The following is a 23,680-nucleotide window of genomic DNA, read 5'->3' as shown; positions in this document are numbered from 1 at the left end:
TGATTTAAGGTTTAATTTCGTTTTGACAGGGACTTGCACTGTATTAATTAAATCAAGGTAACAACTGATTTTCACTAAAACTGGAGCAGATATTGTTTTTTAAAATAGCCCCACAGCAATAAGGAATTCAGAAGTGATATAAGAAATACTTGGACACATTCCAAGTATCAATCACATCATCAAGTTTTAGGGAAAACTGTGTGTTGCGCAGGCTGCAGTAAAAGAGGTTGCTTAATTTAGTTTAATGTAAGTTGGTAACTTGCAAATTGTTCTCATTGTAAATGGCCACTTTTGAATCAAAAATATAAATTTCAGTATGCTTCTGGAATGAAGGCATCCCTGCTGTAAAAGTAGCCTCTATTTTCTAAAGAAAAGTGTACCTTAAAATGTCTTGAGGAAAAATGGGTGAATTTTTAGTTTGTAAGAAAATGTTAAAACCTTCAATTTCCAAGTTGTTTTGCACAATGTTATAAATATTTCACACTCCTCCACCTCCGCATTCATTAATTGGGCTTCCATTCTTTTTTTAAAGAACTAAAAAAAACCTTAGTTTTTTTAAATTTATATAGTAACTAATTTTAAAAAAATCTAATCTGAAAAACAGAAATATATTTACATTTTAAAACAAAACACAGAAGGGGGGCTAATTCCTAACCTACCTGCAGTCCCTGAATAAATGAATTTATAAACTGGCTCTCCATGGAGATCAGAGGATGGATCAGAACATTTCTGATGCTAGCTGGAGCACTCAAACAGAGCCAATCCACTGGTTCACAGCCCTCGAGCTTCAATGATGAGTTTTGGCTACTGGAAATCTACACTCATCATAAAACTCTAAATTTCATAAATACCCTTAGACTCTTTTCATCTTCCACTGTAATAATATCCTTTCATAGCAGCCAAAGTGGACTCAAATTCATCAGAGTAGAGTATTATAATGAAGTTGCAGAGATAACACAAATCCACGATAGAATTCAACAGACTAAAATGATGAAGTGCTCAAAATCCAAATTATATGTGTCTGCCAGTATCATGTTGTATGTTAACTACTCACATAAATAGTCTGAAATTTTTCAGACTGAATAGCACTCAGCTTTATCTTTTGGCTTGGAACATGAGCCAGATGCAAGCGAACTGTAAAATGAGATACAGTGTGTGGTGACCAGAATTAAAGCCCAACAGTAAGATCAAAGTAGTAAAAACGTCTTTAATGGATAATGGATCCTATCTACATTCTGATAATTTTCATACAATAATATCTGACTTCATAAGAGACCTGTCATTAAAATCTGTCAAGAACACAAGTGTGCGAATGAAAGATAAGCAAGATTACACAAAGAAGACCATGACAAGCCTAAAAGCTCTCACACCAAATAATCAGGAAAAAAAAAGAAAATAGCTTTTTATTAGCTACACTGGCGGGAAATCCAGACAAGTGACATGTGACAGTAGTAACTTTTGAAAATGTGTGTTTTTTGATAAAATGGTAGCTTTTACTTCCAACTATATCTCACAGGATTTTAGAACTGTAGGCCTGTTACCTCTCAAAAATGGTTACACGCTGTTTATTATGATCTTCACTCACCTGTGCAAACTGAAATAAAGGTTTGATGAATTTAAGACTACTTGATAGGTACATATATTCCGAGACAGCACATTGTTCTTTACACTGAAAACACACACACATAATGCTACCACACCTTTCCAAGTAACCTAGTTATTTTTCCTTATAAGTATAGCTGAAAGTGCACACAGTATTACCTAATAATTATAGAACTGATACGTACACGAGATGTAAAAATAAGCTCTTCAGACAAGAGCTAGTTAAACATTCATTAGTTGACATTAAAGTCTTAAAAAGAATGCAAAGTAAAGGGAAGGAGGGAAAGAGGAGAATCCAAACTAATTATGAGTAATAAAACAAGAAGGAGTTAAAGGAGATGGAAAAATGAAAGAAGAATCGAGAGAGAACAGAAAAATTAAAAAGGAAGTAAGGAGAAGAAATAATCTTAACATAAACAGAGAAGATGGCATAACAACCTCTGCAAGGGAAAGACATTAAGATTTCACAGTGACAAAATGTATGTAACATGAGCATACAGCCCACAGTCTTCAACAGGACTACCTATGTGGCCAAGTGATATACATGCAAGCTTGTAGGGGCTGGCCTTGATAAGGACATGTAATAGTAAGATTCCTTAAAACAGGGAACCCCCAGCTGAATCATGGCTTGTCTGGATCTGGACCGCAAGGCTTGGGGCTCCCATCCATAGCATCTGGCCTGCAGAAGCATGGAGACTTTGGAGCCCTGAGCCTGGTGGACCAGATCAAGTAAGCTGCGGTCCCAATCCAGACTGCAGGCTTGGCTGGGAGTGGCAGGGACAGGAAATGGCTCCAGGCTCCACTGACACTTGCTGCTGTTCCCCCAGCCAGGGGAAGGGAAGGGGCCAGCAGCAGCCTCATCAGAATGGCCTGGAGGCTTAATACTGCTGTTCTGATTGGCCTCTGAGATCACAGGGAAGGAGAGCAGAGCTACATGTGTTGGGTGGGAGCAGGTAAGCCGCATGAAGTAATCGCTTAGACCCATGCCCCTCAACCACTTCTGCACCCCATCCCATCCCTTTCCTGCACCCTCTCTCCCACCTGGACTCCCCACTCACACCCTGCTCCTGCTCCTCCCTCCCAGACCTCTCACCCCTTCTACCCCTTCCACCTTCAGCCTGCTCCTGCACCCCTTTGGTCCAGATCAGCCATTCTCAGCCCACTTCTGCCCCCTCCCTCCCGCCCAGACCCAATAGCCCATAATCAGACCACATCAATGAGGTGTTGTGGGGGTTTTGTTTGCTTTTTGGTGTACCTCTCATTTGTGTGGCCCTTGACTGATTTGTCTACAGGCCAGGGGCCCCTCAGCCAAAAAAGGCTCCCTACCCCAGCTTAAATTATGCATCTCCTCAGACCCTCACTGCTACAGAAATTCATAGCTCAGAGCTTCTTCCAATCTGCAGAGTAGGCCTACACTTGAAGTAGTAGTAAAGCAAGTCCTGTAGTGTCTACACTAGAATCTACAATTGTGCGCATTAGCATGTGTTGAGCTTGACTTAAAAATACAAGTAAAAGATATTTAACGTTTTTTTCCATAAAGGTTCCTAGGTGCTCTTAAAAGATGGCATTTTAAAATGGAGTAAAAAACCTAACATTTTTGGCCACACTACTCTTCCTTTTTGGTATCACTGAAATGAAATAGAAGATCAAGTGAGAAACCATATCTTACATCTTCTGCTCAAATTACTGCAATGAAATAAGATTTTGCTTTAGGTTTATTATGTATTGGGGGCAGGGGTGACATACACATGATTGTAGGGTTCTAAAACCAAGGTCTGGGATTTTAATAGGCCTGCTAAAGCGGACAGACTTTCTGGGGCCAAGGGCCTGAAGGCTTCAGACCTGGGTGGCGGGACTCAATTAGAGGGCTTTGGTCCCCCTACGTGAGGTGGAGAGGCTTGGGCAGGCTCAGGCTTCAATGCCCCTCCTATGGTCACATAGTGATTTTTGTTATCAGAAGTGAGCCTTGGTACAATGATGTTTGAGGACCCCCTGCACTAGTGCATACCAAATCACGTAGGAAATCTTCAGACTCCTACTGCAGAAAATCCATAAAAGAAAAATGTACATTGTCACACACACTGCCACTGGCTTGTCCTACATGTCTTTGTGCAAAGTGTAATACACGCCTTTGCCAACACTGGCCTGAACACTCACACATAAGGCATTTCCATCTTCTGACAATTAGCCCTTCACAGAGGCAATGTATGGCTCTTCATTAACTGACTTTGTGTAGCAGCCACTTGATGTAAATTTCTCTTCTCGCATTCTCATATTTTGTTCATCGTGGTCCTTCTGGAGATTTAAAATGTGCAAAATCTCATTTTCACCTCAAGAAGCAGGCATGACAGAAGAAGAAAATTACATGTAATTTCAACTGGATAGCAACTTCTTGAAACAGGAACCACATGCATCTTGTCCATCATTAGTATGATGAGACTGAGCTGCTTTACTAATGTCACTGTATGTCACAGAATTGCATTCACACATAGTGCCTACAAGCTGCATTCTCATATTACATATATTTTGACACCCGAAGAGCGTCCCAGGCACCAACTGTGATACAGTCTGTCTCACTGGCAGCCACAAGCACCAGACTACTCTATGTTTTCCCTTTCCTCCAACATTCAGGTAATCTTTTTTTGGCACATCTATAAGTGTCAACTGGTGTAATCAAGTAAAGAGGCATGTGGCACCAACACTTCAAGGCTGTCAAAAGGAAAGAACTTCGCACGACAGAGATGGCACTTACAGAACTATTGAAGCTGCCCGTCATACCCCTCCCTCCGCCGAACATCAATATCCTAAACCTGTAGCCCTACAGATATGAGTGAGAGAATAGTGTCATCTAAATACATAATCAAAAAGAGTAGATGAACAGTTTACCAGCTACAAATAAGCTATCAAGTAAAAGCATTAAGACTGCAGAAGGGAACATCTATGTGCTGACCTAGAGGGACGCCTGTATTTGGGCAGAGGCTAATTCTTCTCTGAATTAGAGTGGTTCCAATAATATGTGATACCCTCCTTGGATTTATTTGCCTTTCTGCATCTCTTTGCATAGTTTGTGGAGGCATGGAGAGATATTATAACAACCTTCTTCTGTTTTTATTTTGAAAGAATTTCCCATGTCCATAGACTATAAGCACTTCCTGGTAGAAGATACAGAGGAAGGAATACCTTCCTTCTGCTTTGCCAGATGACTAGTAAGACATAAAACTCTCTTATTGGTATCCTTGTATTCTTCAAATGGAGAATAGTAACAGAGAGGTAGCCGGGTTAGTCTGTATTCTAACAAAAAAAACCAGTAGTCATGTATCATTTTAATGACTAACAAAAGACTTATTGGGTGATAAGCTTTCATGGAACAGACGCACTTCACATGTCCATAGACTATGAACACTTCCTGGTAGAAGATACAGAGGCAGGAATACCTTGGAGTGGGTCGGTCCCACAAAAGCTTATCACCCAATACATCATTTTGTTAGTCTTTAAACTGCTACATGATTGCTGATTTGTTTTCCCCAAATGGAGATATTATTCTCTCACACAGTGGTCCCTGATCCTTATACTTTCTCAGACGGACTATTAAGAAACTGTCCCTCTGGCTTAGCCCAATCATACGACAGGAAGAACTGCGGAGAGAAAACAAGATCACCGTATAGCTCTCATCTAAACTTCCACCTCCCTCCAACCCCTAGAGGATCTGACTGCTGTTGAGAGAACACTAGACAGACAAAATAGTTCCTACTGAGCTAACTCACTCACTCACTCACCCCTTCTGCTATGTTTGTAGAAATCTATTAAATTACTGAGAGGATTTCCCCTGAAAGTCTGAACTATAACAATAAGATTATGATGAAAAGTGCAGACAAGAAAAATATCACAAACACTGGGAAGTTATGAAAGTTCCTAGCTAGCATCCACAGCTGATTTAGATGCTAGTCAAGAAGAAACAGAAGGATAAGAAAGGTAAAATAAGATTAGTTCCATCCAAAGAGACATCCAGCTTGGACAAATCAGTTTCTGAAGCAGTTTGAAGGATCCTGAAGCAGACTGCAAAAGATCCTATAGATCTTCTGTCCAACCAAGTTTGGATATCATCTGCTTGAACAGGGAGATGGGGTGGGAGTGAATACCAAAAAGTGTCATTTATATTTGCCTCTGTCTACCTGATTTTGTCAGCTCACCACAGACTCTTCACATTGTGGAAAGTATCTCTTTGAAAGATACTGCTGAGCTACCTCAGGGAAATGTATAGCAATTCTGGAAGATGTCTCAGCAGCAAGTAAGCAAGAATGTCCAGTGCAAAAGCCGGATCACATACTAAATGACTTTTATAAAGTAAATTTTGAAGGGTTCTGGGAAGATTGGTCTTATCCAGTGTAAATCATATTATTATGCACTCTTGTTAAAGATATGCTGGTAGTTAGTTAAACTTAATTTTACAGGCTTATTACACAACTGGAAAATAAATTAACTGCTCTACTAAGAGAAACATTTAAAATATATATAATCAATATTTTATTATTATATATTCATCTTTGGAATGTTAATTCCAAATATTAACTTTGAATGGATTAACTAATACTGGTCCAAAGGTAATTCCTGAAATTTAGACTGGCACAAAATGCTGGTGGCAATATGTTACTAAACATCTCTTTTCTGCCACTCTATAATATTTTATATATCTCTAGTGTCATGATAAAAATATCCAGTCATCAATAGTGAAACTAATGCAACAGTTGCAATACTCTTTACTTGTGTATCTCGCAGGTACTTCAACACAGAAGGGTCCTTTTGCTTATAAAATAAAGAAAACACACCAATTAGTTATAACTCATTAATGTTAGCTATTTTATATTGTGTATACATATTTATATACAATTTTAAATAATACCTCAAACTTTTTTTCCACTATTTCTGTAACTGCATGAACAGGTGTAAACAAATTCCCAAGGCTCGAGTCAGAATTAGACATTCCTATGTTATTATTCAGCCACCGAGATTCAAAAACCTCTCTCTGAAGAGGTTTAATTGGTAACAACTGCAAGCAGATTTCACTGAGTGAAATTCACCCTGCCCAGAGGACTCTTCATGGCCCTACATCTTACTTAAGACCTTAAAATACAGCTAAATTAGGGCAGAAGCAGAGGATCTAGCTTTATGGACACTCTACACTGTGCAAAATTTCACAGTTACTGAGTAAAACAGTCCAGACATTTCCCCAGGGAACAAAGTCCATCCGTTGTCTTGGTAGACAGAACAGAGAATGAATGTGAGACCATTACAAAGGGAATAATGATAGCACCAAAATGTATCTTCCTAGCAAAAAGGGGGAGAAATCAACTGTTTATAATTTAGGTATAAATAAATATACACACCCATGCCCACCCCTTCTCAGCACTCATTTGACTTGAAGACTGCAGTCATAGTACTCAAAGTAACTTCATAAAACAGAAACCTTAACAAGTTTGGATTTTAGTGTTAAATGTGTCTCAAAAAATTCTAAATCCCAGATCGAGTAAAATGAACATGTTTTCAAGTTGTGTGTGTCTAAGCACTGAAAACCTTGGCAGTGGGAGTCAGTGCCTAAGTTGTTATATTAGCTTTCAGTTTTCCTGTTCATGTCACTCAACCTTCCCCAGTTATGTCTCTCTTTGAGGATCTATAGGATTTGAGGAAAAGCTGTGTAATTTAAAATAGCCATTCTATGGTAAAACTAATCACGACTTTAGATTCCAAATAGAGACTGTGAGCTCTTTGAGGCAGGGGGGAGTGACTAAGTACCTTTATGGACAGTTTCTACCACATTGTTGGCACTATGTATAAAAATAAGAAGCAATAATACAAATAGTAAATAGTATAACACTTCAGTGCTAATATAGAATTAAATGTTATGTAATATGCACTTACCCAGCTATATAGCAGCAAAGTTAAAAGCTTTTATGAGGTATTCTCTTCCCCCCTCTAAAATGAATGAAATTCAGCTTAACAATAATAGAAATTATTGTTAAATCTGTACTGTAAATACTTTAAGAATGGAGCCATACAAAGTCACTTCCGACAGTGATTACAGTAAAATTTGGGGGTGCTCATTAGTTTGGACATTTGGCCTCTAATTTATTTATATACAGCCAAAGATGAGCATGACTCAAAGCAACAGTGTGTATCTTAAAACTTTTAAGTCTAGCATTTGAATAATAATTTTGTTTGGTCTGTTATTTCAGTGAAAAAAGTTGATGAGTGAAAGGCTCTTTAACACATTTGCATATAACCACTTTAAAAATACCACAATAATTGTCAGATAACACAGACAAGTTTAACAGTTGTTTGAGCTGGGGGAGACTGCATTTTATTTCCCAGTGTCATTCAGGTACACTGTTCAGTATATGGAGTATACCTGCATACAGACCCATTTCTTATGTAAAGTAAGTAAGACAATATAACTCACATTTCTAAAAATCAGATTCAATCATTTTTGCAAACTATAAAATCTAGATGTTCTGTGTTGGAAAAGACTGGGTTAGGTGTTTCAGAACTGAATGAATATATATAATTTATAATTTGTAATTTAAGCATCTTTGCTTTTTTTCCTTAAGTGACCTGGGATGAAATCCTGACCCCACTGAAATTAATGGGAGTGTTGCCACTGACTTCACTAGGCACCAAATTTCACTCCTGACTTTCAAAGATGCTGGGCCATCTACAGCTTTCTCTGACTTTAGTGGAGCCCATGGGTACCTAGCACCTCCAAAACCAAGCCACTTAGCCACTTATATAAGTACTTTAACCATCCAAGTACAAAAATTATGTGCCTAAGTATGCATTTCTGTCCATGATTTTGCATTTGAAAGCATCACTTTTCTACGATAATGAGCAGCTTGCAACACAGACTTATTGTACTTATCTAAAACACTTGCTAGTTCTTTGTTTATTCAAAATATTAGACAAGGAAGTTTGAATCCTGATGAGGCATGATCAATGTCATATAAAACAAAGCTGAATTTAAAAGCATAGATGACAACTGCCTAACATTCAGCAAATTAAGACAGAATAGCAGGATACAGAGTCAATGCCAATTAAGTGTCAACACTTTCTTCCTTCTGGCACGGGGACATGAAATAAGCAATTGCCATCTCTCTTCTATTCTGCATTTAAAGCCATTATGAAATATCAGTATTTTTCAGTTTTCATATTTTAAACAAATATATGTGTATATACATGCTTTGAATCACCACTGTGTTACTCCACTTTACTGGTACGACAATACTGATTTTAAAAGTACAACAACAGTGGGGAATGGATGTATAATTCAATTAAAGGCAAATAATTTGGGTAGACAGTTTGATGGGAATATACACAGAATTCTACCTGCTTCTGTAATTCTGACAACTGGAAGACTCTAAGAAATGATTCAATCATTTCTGCTAACTTTTCAGTGTAGCTGTAATTCTTACATACTGTGCAGAATAGCACAAAATATGTCTGCCTTGTTTATCACATTTTTCAATATAACAGTTGACAGATACTCAGCTGTGTGTTTTCCCTGTATGCTGTCCTAGCTCTGCACAGACAGGTGGTAGTACAGACTTTGAGCACATTGCTCAATGACGCACAAAATCTAAGTTACTAAGGCACCCAGCCAGCTATATCGTCAACAAAGCACGGTACTAGTACCCTACAGGATCTAGCAGACCACTAGTACTTCTATGCCCATAAACAAGGATGCAGCTCAATCAGCGATGGGACTTGCTACTGCCTCAAAGGCTGGCCAAAGGCACTCCCTCTCAAACTTCATTTGATGTATTAGCACAAACAAGATACATGTGGTCCTCTGACACAGGCAATGCCAGTACTCATCACCTTGTATGTTCCTATCCATCACAGTATCATTTTGACCATATCTTTAAAAGTGATCAGTGTATAGTCCTGTTATCATTAGGGAATGGACCCTTCTTGGTACGGGGTGTTCTGGAATGTTTTTGCATCTGTGTTTTGTCCCTATCAGATCTTCAGAATGAGTGTTTCTTCCTCATAATTTACTTTGTTTTATAGCAGTAATGTTTTGACCACTACTTTATCCCAGGCCTCTGATACAAAGGCTTATGTTTTGGGCCCTCTTTCTTCCACAACATATAAACACAGAACATGAAGAAAGTACATATAAAAATGTTAAGGAAACCTCAAACATTTGATAATAGTGATTAGATGGCAATTTTCAAGGAAAGGAACAAAAGGATGGTGAAAAATTTCTGTATAAATATATGTATTTATTTTTAAAAAATAATTCCTTCTTTAATATTTCCTTCACCTTGTCTTTTCCTTGATAGTTGAACATAAACTGGAACTCTTTTTTTTTTTATTTTTTAAGGGCAGCTTCTAGTAAGAAGCTTCAGTTGACCAGCTTTGTCCTCAGCTGATATTTAAGAAGAATCTTGCTTTGTGTTTAGAGAGCTACCAGTCTGCATCCAAACATCAGGATCCATGTTAAACAATCTTCATGTAAAGTATACTATTGTCCAAGTAGATAGTTGTGTTTTTACAAGGAATAAGTGAAGTTCACAAAACTATCACGTAAATATAAGTACAGCAGAATCTCTGAATTACAATGCCTCATTTGGAACTGGAAGTATACAATCAGGCAGCAACAGAAACAAATAAAAAAACAAATACAGCATGATACTGTGTTAAATGTAAACTACTAAAAAATAAAGGGAAAGCAGTATTTTTCTTCTGCATAGTAGCATTTCAAAACTGTTAAGGTTTGAAAGTCTATGTTCAGTTGCAAATGTTTGAAAGAAACATTAGAATGTTTAATTTGGAACTACAAACTTGACAGAATATGAACAGCTTCCATGTTCAAGGTGTTCTTAACGCTGATTCTCTAGAGCAATGGTTTTCAGCCAGTGTGCTGTGGTACACTGGTGTGCTATAAAGAACTCTCCAAGTATGCTATGAAATTTCATCAATTTTCCCTTATTGTGGTTCTTAGCAGAGCCAGTGTGGGACCCTATGCCAAATGGGACTCAAGCAGCAAGGCTTCCTGAGTCCCAGCTGCTGCCAGGTTCATCAATTTCACCCCCCAGGAGACTCTTTGGAGAGCCACAATAAAGGGAAATGTTGACCCTGCAGGACCCATTCACACTGGAAGGCAGCTGAAAGGCTGCTTCCCAGCCCGTAGCCCACCCCCTGCTGTGGTAAGGGAGATGGAATGAGGGCAGGAGCCTGTTGTAGCTGGCTGGTGGTTTAAATGCTGTGTCCTTGCTCCAATGGGCTGGCAGAGGAAAGCCTGCTTTCTGTTGTTTCTTGTTTACTCAACATCCCATCGTGGCACTGAGCAGATGTTGAAAATGTATCTGTGCTCACAGTCTTAAAATGGTGTATTCCATGGTAGATTTTAAACATTAATGCGTTTGATCCTTGTTTAGCTTGCTGTATGCACTACTATGTTTCAAACCTCTCTAATAAGACTGCAACTACAGCAAATGTAAGTAAATGTGACATATATGAGCAATCGATTCAGCTGAAAAAAGTGGGCGTGCCATGGAATTGTTTGGCTCATTGAAGTGTGCCATGTACCTGAAAAGGTAGGGAACCACTACTCTAGTGCAAAGGGCAAAAGACAGTTTCAGTTTTCAGATCTCTATGCTATAAAAAAAAGACCTGGCTGAAAAATCACTGAAAGTCATTTTATGACCACCAGCTTTCATATTTAAGACAACAGATAATTCAAATGTAGAAAATTACAACTGTTAATATTCCAAAATGAAAAACTAGAATCTATCAAATCCAAAACACTCCAGTCAACATACAGTAAACACTACACATCATTACCTTTACTTGGTGTTAATTTTCTCACAGAGGCCACATGGTCTTCAGAGATCGCAAGACGTCTCAAAACATCAGCCAGGGCAGCTTTTAGCACAGTGATTTCATCTTCTTGTTGCTGCACTCTAAACTCTAGAGCTGAAAGACGGTCCTGGACATCAGATGTGCTCGCAGCAGAGATGCTATCATCTGTTCGGGAATGGAGGTGAAAGAAGGAGGGAATTTATTTATTTATTTTTCAAAATAAAAAGCTAAATTAAAATTAAAAACACAGAGAAGAGTTGTAAAATGTATACTGCAATCTTGTTCACCCAAAGGCTACGTCTACACTAGCAACCCCCTTTTGAAAGGGGGATACTAATGAGACACTTTAGGATACGCTAATGGGTTATGCAATGAATAGGCAGCACCTCATTAGCATAGCAGCAGCCGCGGCACGTCAAAAGTGTTGCTTTCAATCGCATGCTGCTCCTCTACACGGGGTCCTTTGAGAAAGCACCCCACAGACATCAAAATCCCCTTATTCCTATTTGGTTATAGGATATTGAAAACATTTGAATAAAAATGGTACTGGATAACTACGGGACCATAAGCATAACCAACATATGGAGAATATTAAGGCCCATAAACAAGGGATGGGGTGTCTGGTCTGCAGACTAGATATGGTTTGTCAGGGTTAGCTGCTGGTAGGCCACTAGACTGTTTGTTTTCTTGAGCATCCTCACGCATGGAGTCCTATAGCTCCCAGTTTGCCATTGGTGGCCAAAGAAAGCTGCAGGAAATGGTGGCCCAGCCCACAGCTCCCATTTGCTGGGAACAGCAAACTGTGCCCACTGCGAGCTGTGGAGGAAGGGGGACATGCCTGTGGATTCTTAGGTAAACAAACCATCTCACGACTTGCCAGAGGCTAACTCTGATGTTCCACAACCCTGCCTTAAACACTGGAGCCTAAACAGAGTGTTTGAAAATTGCACTTTCACTGTAATGGAAATGGGTAATTCATGCCAGACAGGACAAGGCTTTATTTTCAAAATTAAATATAAAATAAAATATGTTCAAGCATTTTGCAGCATATGTGAATGCAACTTTTAAAGAAGAATTTTAAGCACCCTTCTCTTTAAAACATGAGATAATTTTTTAAAAAATCAGTTTGAAAATATACAACTCACCAAGACCAAATTTAATGAAGTGGCAACTTCTGTTCAAAAATATTCTAGATCAGATGTTTTAAAATGTTACTTTTTTTCTTTTCAATTTTTTTTTCCTTCACATCACCACAGTACATGATCCAAAAAAATATACTACTTTATAACATTTGGCCTGAAGTGGAGAGAACAGAAAGTAAATATGCTGTGACAGGCTCCAAAAATCTGTTTGGCCACACAGAAATAGATTAGTATTGAAGGCATAATCCGGCCAAATCTATTCTACAGTGGTAAAATGGGAATTACAGCTTCTGCATATTCTTTGCCTTTGACAGCTCATTGCATTGTTTCTGCCAAACCAAAATAACACATCATAGGTTTTTATTTTTAGCATAAATCAAAGTCGGTGCATTACAAATGGGTTGTAAAATATAGAAGTCACCCAAACCAAAGGTATTCATAAAGGTATCCCGGATGAATTTGTGATTCTTAACACTCTATACAACATGCAAGTGTAAAAGTCACAGGGTTTATAAAGTTTACTTATTTAATACTGATGGATGGCAAATATGAAGCACATCCATACCATCAAATCATACGTAAAAGAATTATACAAATAGTAAAGTTCTTTGTTAAATATTTGGACCCCTAATTAAATGAATTTCAATTTCAATTTAAATTTAACTTTTTTTTTAAAATGCCTAATCCCAAAACCATTACTCAACATAGACTGTGATCCTACAACCGACATGTGAGTAGACCACAAGCTCAATATACTTAAGAGATTGCAAGAATCAGGCCCCTAAAATGTGAAAGCTGATAAACTGAAGTGGCACCAAATTCATATTTGTTTGTATTTCTTAATACTGATATTTTATGATACACAAACCCTGTGTCTACACGTACCCCTTCCTTTCGAAAGGGGCATGTTAATGAGCGGGTTCGAAAGATGCTAATGAGGCGCTGCAATGAATATGCAGCGCCTCATTAGCATAATGGCAGCTGCGGAGATTTGACAGTGCGGCTTTTCGAATCGTGAGCGGCCCATGGAGACGGGACCTTCCAAAACGACCCCCCCCAGTTTTCGAAAGCCCTTCATCCTATCCGGTGATTGGAAGAAGGGCTTTCAAAAACTGGCGGGGTGGGTCCTTTTGGAAGGTCCCGTCTCCACAGGCCACGCACAATCCGAAAAGCCACACTTTCGAATCGCTGAGGCCATCATTATGCTAATGAGGCGCTGCATATTCATTGCAGTGCCTTATTAGCATATTTCGAACCCGCTCATTAACATGCCCCTTTTGAAAGGAAGGGGCATGTGTAGACCCAGCCAAAGAAAACACTGTAGGATTAATTTACTTACTTAAATCTAAAAGGATAATACATTACACGGAGATTTGGAGAAGTGTGTATAATACAGATTTTGAAGACCTGATTTAAGGGGAGGAGAAAGATACACCAGTGTTTATATGCATACACTAATCAATCAAAAGCCACATTCACAACAAATAAATATGTAATCAGATCAAGAATGTGGGTAGCAGCTGAAAGATTCAACAAAAACACTTTTAACCCTGAGAAATATAAGTATGCCTAAGACAAAGAGGAAAAAGGGAATAGCCACATTTCTGGATACAGTTATTCACAGTCCATTTTTACAGATACTAATGTGGATGCAGATACAAATTTTGTATCTATAACCTTGCAAAAGATTACTATAAAACATCTGCGAAAAGAAACAAGCAGCCATCTTTTAGTTATGTTTAACTGCCATTTTTAAAACCAGACATTACCATGCTCCCTGTATAAAGTCCAAGTCACAAGGAAAGGCTCTATTACTCAGGGCTTATCTATATTGGCCCACAATTCAGACTACGAGAGTGTGAATAGCTGTGCAGACCAAAGTGTTGTGCTGTAACTCCCCTGGGAGGATGCTGAGGGATGAGCTAAAAGGTTCCTAGTTCACATTAATATTGTTCTCTTTAAACAAGACTACATTAATGTAAACTAGGAATCCTATAGCTCATGCTCAATGCCCAGACAAGGGGAGTTACGATACTGCACTTTGCTACTAGGGATGTAAAGCCCACCTTAATTGCTTATCCAGTTAACCAAGTAAAGGGTATGGGCGGGGAGGCGGAGAGGTTTGGAGGCTGCGCCACCCCTTCCTCCCCCGAGCTGCTGCAGACACAGACTGCTCTGGCTGAGTTGGAGTACCCTTTCCTCTGGCAGCCACTAGGGGCTGGAGCAACCTCTTGACTGTGGTGGCAGAGAGGAGGACGAGGATGCTCCAGTCACTACTGGTTAACCATTAGCACCCCTCCATGGTGCACACTGCTACTCATGCTTTTGTAGTCCAAACTGCAGGGCACAGCAGACATACCTTAACGTGCTCATCTATTTCCTTGATTAACACTCACATTACGGATTTAAATGAAATACTGGCCAATGCAAATTACTGTATTTTCAGTACTGATATCAACTAAGTCTGTTTTATACTTAAACCAGGTACCAAATAAAATGATCCTAAAGAAAAATATTTATCAACTGGATTGAGTGTCTCATTTTATGTAACGACGTCTGCAGTGAAATTCTTCCTACCATTAGTAACTTACAACACAAGTCTGAAAGTAGACCTGCTTTGACTTAACTACAAAGATCAACATCTAAAAAACAAGGTTAATAGCAGGAGAGAATTAAGAAGCTTTAATCTACTTAGTTTATTCAAAAGAATGTTCAGAAGTGATTTGAGCACAATCTACAAGTTCCTATATGAGTCAGATTTCTGAGTGTAGACAGCTCTCCACTGGGCATAAAAAGGTCCAGTGGTCAGAACTTGAAGCTAGAGAAATTTAGATTAGAAAAAGGTTCATATTTTTAACTGCAATAATTAGCCATTGGAATAACTTACCCAGAGATCTGATGGGTTTCTAGCTCTTAAAATAAGCTTATACTAGGGAAATAAGTCAATTTCAGATATGCAATTACAGCTCTGGCATTTGTGTAGCTAGAATCAACATATCTTAGACTTAGACTTAGGTCTGCCTGTGCATCTGGGCACATTGGGCAACAAGTGCTCGCCAGCAATTTTGATTGGCCGCAAATAATTCCGCCTCCTCCCATGATATACCAATGTTTAATAAGTCTTCCTTAAATGTGGTGCGCAAGGTCTTGAGTGTCCTGCCTCTCTTCCGTCTTCCCTCTGCCGATATCCATCTCATTGCAGTCTTTGGGTGCAGTTGATCTGGCAGACACAGAATGTGTCCAGCAAACCGCAATCTGCACTCTTTCACGATATCCTGCAGTGCCCGTGACCCACATCTTTGTAGTATCTCCTCATTGGTAACGCGATTGTGGTAGGTGACACCCAGGATCAACATATCAGAATCAATTTTTTTCCCTAGTGAAGACCTAGTCTCTATAGTCTTGCATCAACCTCCCTTACCTTATGCGACAGCACAGATGTACAAGGGTCAATGGCTGAGCCCAGAGAGATCAATTTTGTGGTGTCTTCACCAGATGCGCAAAATCAAACTCTGGAAGATCAACCACCAGAGCATTGATCTTCCGGTAAGTATAGACAAGCCCGCAGAACCTTAGGGTACGTCCTCACTATGTAGAAGATAGATGCTGCTGTGGCTGATCTTCCGGAATTCAATTTAGGAACATTCTCAATGGAACTCAGAAGGTGCTTCCATTGATGCTGGTACTTCTGCACCTCCTGAGGAGTAAGGGAAGTCGACAGCAGCCTTTGCTCTGGTCAATCTCGCTCCGTGGAGACCACACAGAAAACTCAAATTAAGATACGTCAACTCCAAATACATAATTAACATAGGTGGAGCTGTGCATCTTAATTCGACCTTCCCCTTTAGTGCACACCTGGCCTTAATCTGAAACTGCATCTCTTTCTAAAAGATAGACTATAGTTCTAACAGAAGTTACGGAATCAAAGAAATTGGGTGAGTTTTTTTGGCCTGGATAATGCAAGGAATTTGACTAGGTAATCAGAAAGACCTGCCTGGCCTTAAATTTATTAATGTGAACCTTAATAATAAACAGTGCTTTTTGTGCTGGTACTGAGCACTGATATCTCAGCCTCCCCAGACAAAAAAGGCACTGATAATGAGCAAGAACAACTTCCAAGGATGAGCAGGTGTACTGACACTGATGTTGAGGATCAGAATTAAACTCTAGGAAGATGATTTAATAGAAGAAATGCATATTAGAATAGGGTATTGATTAATTTGTAAAATATTGCAGACATAGATGAATTACCTCAAATTGAAATGTTTAACTTCAAAAAACACTGCAAAAACTCCAACTAAATTCCAGCAGATCCCCTTTCCAAAAGTACTTGGAAAACTGAAACCACTGGGAACCTAGTTCAAGTTACCTTAAAAGATGCCTTCAGACTGAGTACGACTGTCTATAATCCAGACCATTACAACAAATTTAGGACACTGGAAAATTATACTGCTCTCCTTCCTTGGCAGAGCAGCAGTTTTCAAAATGAATTGTTTTCACAGATTTCTGCATCCCTTACACATTTCCTTGTCATCTAAATACCATTTAGATTATTTATGGCACTGATTATATATCTATATAAGATCTTGGTCCTATTGAAATCAACTGTTTTTTTTTCTAGGATTCTAGAGGGTAAGGATTTCACCCATACAGTTTAAAATTTCCCAATTTTTTTTAATCTTGTTATTTAGGATTTTACAATTTTTCTGTTGGAATTTTAAATGCTTCATGCTACTCTTCTAATATATCTAAATGGGTGAAATCACTTCCAGAAGATAGAAGAATTCAGTTTTTCTGCCCATTCAGTGCTAGAACTCTTTAGTTACACCTACACTGGACAGTTTTGTCGACAAACCCCTGTTGTAACAAAACTTGCAGAGTCTCCACATTAAAAATGGGTTCTGTTGACATATTGTCAACAGAACTCATCACTTTTGTCGACAGCCTTCTGCCCATCCCTCATGAGGCAGAACGCCTTTCTCAACAGAATCTGTTGACAAAAAAGCAGTGTGGATGCTCCTGGGGGCGGGGGGGAGGCATCTGTCCACAGACAGAGTTTCTGGGTCACCGGGTAGCCCTGTCTGCTGTGCTTCCGGTTGACCGTTCTGTCAAGACAGCGACCTGGCAGTCCAGACGCTGTCTGTCAACAGTGAAGATCAACAGAGATCTGCTTTCGTGTGTGGCTGCAATCTGTTGACCGAAGTTTTGTCGGAAGATATCTTCTGTCTACAGATTACTGTAGTGTATGTGTAGCCTTTGACAGAAGCCCTAATGTGGAACCAGTGATGGTGATGGACAGACTTCCAAACACAAGTCTCATAGACATCACACAGACTTAGCAGATAATCGCATTTCAAAATCTCCCTCTCAGTTATCAACTACTTCACACAATTTTGAACTGGTTACCTAAATGTAAAAGAATACATATCAAACCTTCTATTCTGCAATCAAAATGATATATGATATATATCAGAGCACCCATCAATCCCATTATCAGTTCTATATGCCATCTAATTCCTGAATATTATGCCCAAACACCACAAAGTTCGACTTTCAAGAAAAACAACATATGAAAAAAACAAATTCTACAAAACCAAGCACATGGAAATTTAAACCACAGAGTGGAAAAGCCAGCATTTCATCCAATAAGCCACATAAACCACAGATATTTTTACACCCCTCCTGCCAACACACACAATTTTCCCAGTAATATGAAAGCCCATTCAACATGGGAACACAGCCGAAACTTCCTGTGTTCCCAGGACCGGAATACAGATCCAGTCTCATGATTAAACTTTCTCAAATGAAATAGTACCAAAACAATCCAGTCTCATTACAATCTGAAGGCTCTGCTGCATGTTTCTCAGTTCTCCCTTTGGTGCCACTTTTTGGACAACCTGCCATTTTTGTTCTGAAGGCCATGAGTCATCTGACTGGCTGAGTATTATTAGAAACATATTTCCAGAAAGATAATTCAAAAAATTCCTTTCTTTGTAATAAATTTGCTCACCCCAGTGCATGGAACCCCAGCCAATGGAAGCTGCAGAGCCGGCGCCTGTGGACGGGGGCAGTGCTTCTGCCTAGGAGCCAGACATTGCAGCCACTTCCAGGATCTGCCCGAGGTAAGCACTGCCCAGACAAAGCCCACACCCTGAATGCTCTCCTTGCACCGCAATACTCTGCTCCAGATTAAAAGCTCCTCCTGCATCCTCTCCTCCAGAGCCCAGAATACGCCACCCCTCTTTCTTGCAAACATCCCGCCCCAGCCCTGAACCCCATCTTGCACATTAAACTCATATCTTACACCATGCTGCAACTTGCACTCCCTCTCCCACACACCAACCACCTTTCTCAGCCTCGATCCTCTTGCCACACATCGAACCCTCAACCTCCTTCCTGCGCTCCAGCTACAGCATCAGGAGCCCCTACCCCCTCTTACACCACAACTCTCTGCCCCAGTCTGGTGAAAATATGCAATTAAGTAGGAGCTCAGCAGTGCGAGTGATGGAGAAAGTGGGGAAGGAAAGAGGAGGAGATCTGAAAAAACAGGTGAGGCAGAAGCCAGGGCTGAGCCTTTTAAAGGGACAGGGCAGGGTTGGGGCAAAGGTTGGTTTTCTGCTATTGAAAAAACAAGAAGTGCTGTAGCACTTAAAAAACTAACAGATTTATTAGGTAATGAGCTTTTGCGCGTAAGACCCACTTCAGATTTTCAGATTAGGAATAGATAATTAGAATCAACCTTTGATAATCTCAGGAATGGCACATATCCCACTTGATTTATTTCTTCCACTAGTCCTATTAGTTACAGACAATGCTTCTTTTTCCCCCCTCTCCCACCCCCCTCTTTCTGCTCCCACCCACCCTCTTCCTGGTATAAAAAAACCCCTGGATTCTAATAATCAACTCCAAATCAAGTGCTACAGGACTGATTGTTTTTTTGTGAAGCTACAGACTACCACGGCGACCCCACTGCCATTAGAAAGCCGGCAACTCTACTTACTGTTCCTGAACTAACTTTCATGTGAATTTTTGCATTATACTTGTATGTATTATATCAAGCATAGCCAGCAGACTATAAAGGTTATCAGTATGAACCTAAGTTAGTGCAACAGTGGACTTTGCTTCGCTCTTCCATAGTCTTTACCATTCAATGGCCTTTTGATAGCCCACTTGAAAACAATCAAAACTGAACTGGCACAGAAAGTAAACCATCCTCTATTTCATCTATAAAGGAAAATTCAGTAGGTCAAGACTGAGATATATCAGCAGGAGAGGTTGCACTGCTGCTGTAATTAAATCTGTGCAGATTACACCTCTATTTCTAGTGCTGTCAACTCAATGCATTTAAAAATAGGAAGCAAAATTCAAAATTAAAAAAAAATTAAATAAAATTTTATGGACCAGCAAACAGTCGTTAAATAAATCATCATGGTTGCTCCAGTGACTTCAAACACAGAGATTAGGTGTTGGCACCCAGGCCACACAAACTGTCTGAGTAAAGATAGTGTTCTAAATCTATTTTCAGAAGTTCCTCTTTCAAAAGAGTTTTGTGGATGTTCACCAACTCTGAAATTCAGGAAAAATTTTTAAGTGCTTAAAAAACTTCATTTAAGAGCTTAACTTCCAGTAACTTAGATTTGCAAGTTTTAGCCACAGATTCTAATGGTACATTTCATCAACTATTATTTTTCTAGTCAAATATAGTTATTGTGATCTGATGTGTTTTGCTTTAAAGTGCAATTTCTTGGCATTGACCTTATTACGCAGGAAATCATCAGTTTAATTTACTGTTTGGAGAACTCTAAAAAGGACAAAAATTCACGTGTACAAGAATAGCATTATTATTATATTGCATCTCCAAAGAGTTTAACAAACATTTGTATCAGATAACTCACTTCATTTTCATATTATACTCAAAAATTTCTAAAATCATTTGTGGCTTTTCTGGCTCTTTAGCTCAGAAAAAAAGGAGGAGGATTACAAAGACATCCTTAAAACCACCTCTGTAACAACCACAAATTACAGAAGCTATGTCTAAAGATGAAATTTCGCAGAATAGCCAAGTAAATCTGCCTCTGGAAATATTCTGGTATTATCTTAATACGAGTAATTTAAAAACATATCACTGTATGATTCACACAGTAGACCATATACCATATTTCACTGCCAACAGAATGTGGTCGTTTCCCACTTGTATAAGATTCCAGTAACTGTGTAGATTGCCTGCTATCCATATTACATACCAGAGACAATTTTATTTTTGCCCTACTGAGTTTTAAGAAAAATTATATAGAAACATTTATACACATCTCCTCCACATATGTGACATTGATATTATTGATATATACTGTATTTTAATGTACCTTTTACCACCTCACCTATACAGTAATCCCTCGAGGTATGCATACCCTGAATTTCACGTACATTGGGGAGGGCTTGGGAGGTGGGTTGGGGCCCTCGGAGGGGGCAGGGGGCACCTACAGCTGCCACTTCCTGGGGCTCCGGGTAGGGGAAGGGGATTTTAGTCCACCTGGCTGCCTGCACGGGCAGGCAGCTAGGTGAGCTAAAAACCTTCCCCCTACCTTCCCAGAGGGGTGCCTAGCACCCCTCTGGGAAGACAGGAGAAGGGGTTCTTAGCCTGCCTGCAGCTGTGGGAAGCTAGACAGGCTGACAGCCCAGCAGCTTCACATTGTGCAAAACTCATGTTAATGCGAGTTCCACGCAACGTGAAGCTGTGTAAAACAAGGGTTTACTGTATACTGACCATGAATCCATCTTACTTAGGATTTATCTAAGATTACCAACTGGCTAACTACACAAACCCAAACACCCATGCCCCTGCCCCCTGCCCCTTCCACAAGGCCCTGCCACACTCACTACACCACCAGCACAACCCCTCCCACCCTCCTGCACTCATTCTCTCCTACCCTCATTCTCTTTCATTGGGCTGGGGAGGAGGGTTGGCATGCAGGACAGGGCTCAGAGAAAATGGGATACTCTCACCTCTCCCCTGAAAATTCCTATAACCCTCTTGTTTTTTTAATGCGAACTGAGCAATAGACTCATGTCAGGTTGATGACACGCCATCTTATAATCTTCCACAACTGTCAACAAAGAGATCCTCTGCTTTTCAGCAAGGCTCACAATATGCTTATTTTTAGTCCTAAGTACCTTGAGACAGGATTTAAAGTAGTATTGGATACATAAAAGTGCCATTAAAATGATTTTAAAAGTGTTTTACTGTTGTTATTCTTAATATCCCCTTTACACTTTGAGGCCTGTATAGCTGGACTCATGCCACTGTATTTACAAGTAAAACATACGAATGGCCATAGTGGTTCAGACCAAATGTCCATCTACCCCAGTATCTTGTCTACCAACTGTGGCCAACAACAGGTGCCCCAGAGGGAGTGAACCGAACAGGTAATGATTTCTCCTGCCATCCATTTCCAGCTTTGGACAAACAGAGGCCAGGGACACCATTGCTTACCCATCCAGGCTAATAGCTTTTAATGGACCTAGCCTCCATGAATTTGTCTAGCTATTTTTAAGACCTTGTTATAATCCGAGCCTTCACACACAAAGAAACAGTTTCAGTAACATATTTAAAAGACTCCAAAATTTCTAAAATAATTTTTCTGTGACACAGACAGACTACCTCTTCATGACAAACAGAATTCAAAATGCTATGGCATATTATTGATACTTGTTTCAGATGCTTTGCATATCTCTCTGAGAAATCATCCAGTCATTCCCAGGCCCTTTATAACATCCTTCACAATTCTGCATTACATATTTTAAGTTCCACAAGTGTAAAAACTGATTAAAACATTACCAACATTGATGGGATTTTCTGTGCCCTAAAATAAACATATGAAAGTTTGATGTTGTGGAAAACGGAAGAGATGAGAAACTTTTGCAATAAATTACTTTGCAAGTTGAAAATTACACATAATATTTAAAATTATATATACGTGTAAAATAGTAGGGGTGTCAAGTGATTAAAATAAGCATGATAATCATATGATTGGAATAATCATGATTAATAACACAAAACAATAATAGAATGCATTTTTTAAATATTATGGATGTTTTCTACATTTTCAAATTTGCTGATTTCAATTACAACACAGAATACAAAATGTATAGTGCTCAGTTTGTTTATTTTTTATTACAAATATTTGTACCATGGAAAGCAAAATAAACAGAGTTTTTCAATTCCTCTATTGCAAGTAGCGTAGTGCAAGCTCTTTACTGTGAAAGTTCAACATAAAGTATAGAATTATGTAAAGAAACAACTGTGTTCAAAAATAAAACAAAGTAAAACTTTAGAGCCTACAAATATACTCAGTCCTACTTCCTGTTCAGCCAATGAGAGAAGTTAGCTTGTTTACATTTGCAGGAAGTAATGCTGCCCACTTCTTCTTTACAAAGTCACCTGAAAGTGAGAACAGGTGTTCACATGGCACTGTTAGATACACATAACGAGATATTTACATATGAGATATGCTAAAGATTCACATATCCCTTCTTGTTTCAATCACTACTCAGAGGATGTGCATCCACGCTGATCCTGGGTTCTGGTCAATAATGATGCAAAGCAGTGTGGACTAGAGCATGTTCATTTTCATTACCCGAGTCTCATGCCACCAGCAGAAGGTTGCTTTAACTGTGGCTCATTTTTGCAAGAGAATATTTTTGTTTTAAGACTTCTGAAAACATGCGCCACAACTCCTCTGTGACAGACTTTGGAAGGCACTTCACATACTTAAACATTGGGTCAAATGCTGTATCCATCTTTAGAAACCTCATATTGGTACCATCTTTGTGTTTTGCCAGATCCACAGTGGCAGTGTTCTTAGAACAAACAACATGTTGGGTCATCCTCTGAGACTGCCATAACTTGAAACATATAGCAGTGTGGGTAAAACGGAGCAGGAGATAATACAATTCTCTCCAAGGAGTTCAATCACAAATTTAATTAACACACTATTTTTTAAACAGTGGTGAAGTATGTCCTTGGGAATGATGACTGAAGCATGAAGTGACATACAAGTAATTTGCATATCTGGTATGTAAAT

At 39.2% G+C, this 23,680-nt stretch overlaps 1 protein-coding gene across 1 annotated transcript in view; it reads right to left on the bottom strand.

Moving 5' to 3' along the window:
* The window catches only part of EML4 (EMAP like 4), a 244,447-nt gene that overhangs the window by 105,700 nt on the left and 115,067 nt on the right, over positions 1-23,680 (bottom strand). The window contains exon 2 of the mRNA XM_074989602.1: positions 11,440-11,622. Within this exon, the coding sequence (XP_074845703.1) occupies positions 11,440-11,622 (183 nt within the window). The remainder of the gene's footprint in view (positions 1-11,439; positions 11,623-23,680) is intronic.

This window comes from Carettochelys insculpta, chromosome 3 (genome assembly GCF_033958435.1).
Source record: "Carettochelys insculpta isolate YL-2023 chromosome 3, ASM3395843v1, whole genome shotgun sequence".
Taxonomy (NCBI): Eukaryota; Metazoa; Chordata; order Testudines; family Carettochelyidae; genus Carettochelys; species Carettochelys insculpta.
Note: the sequence above shows the minus strand (reverse complement) of the source record. Positions and strands in the feature narration are given on the sequence as shown.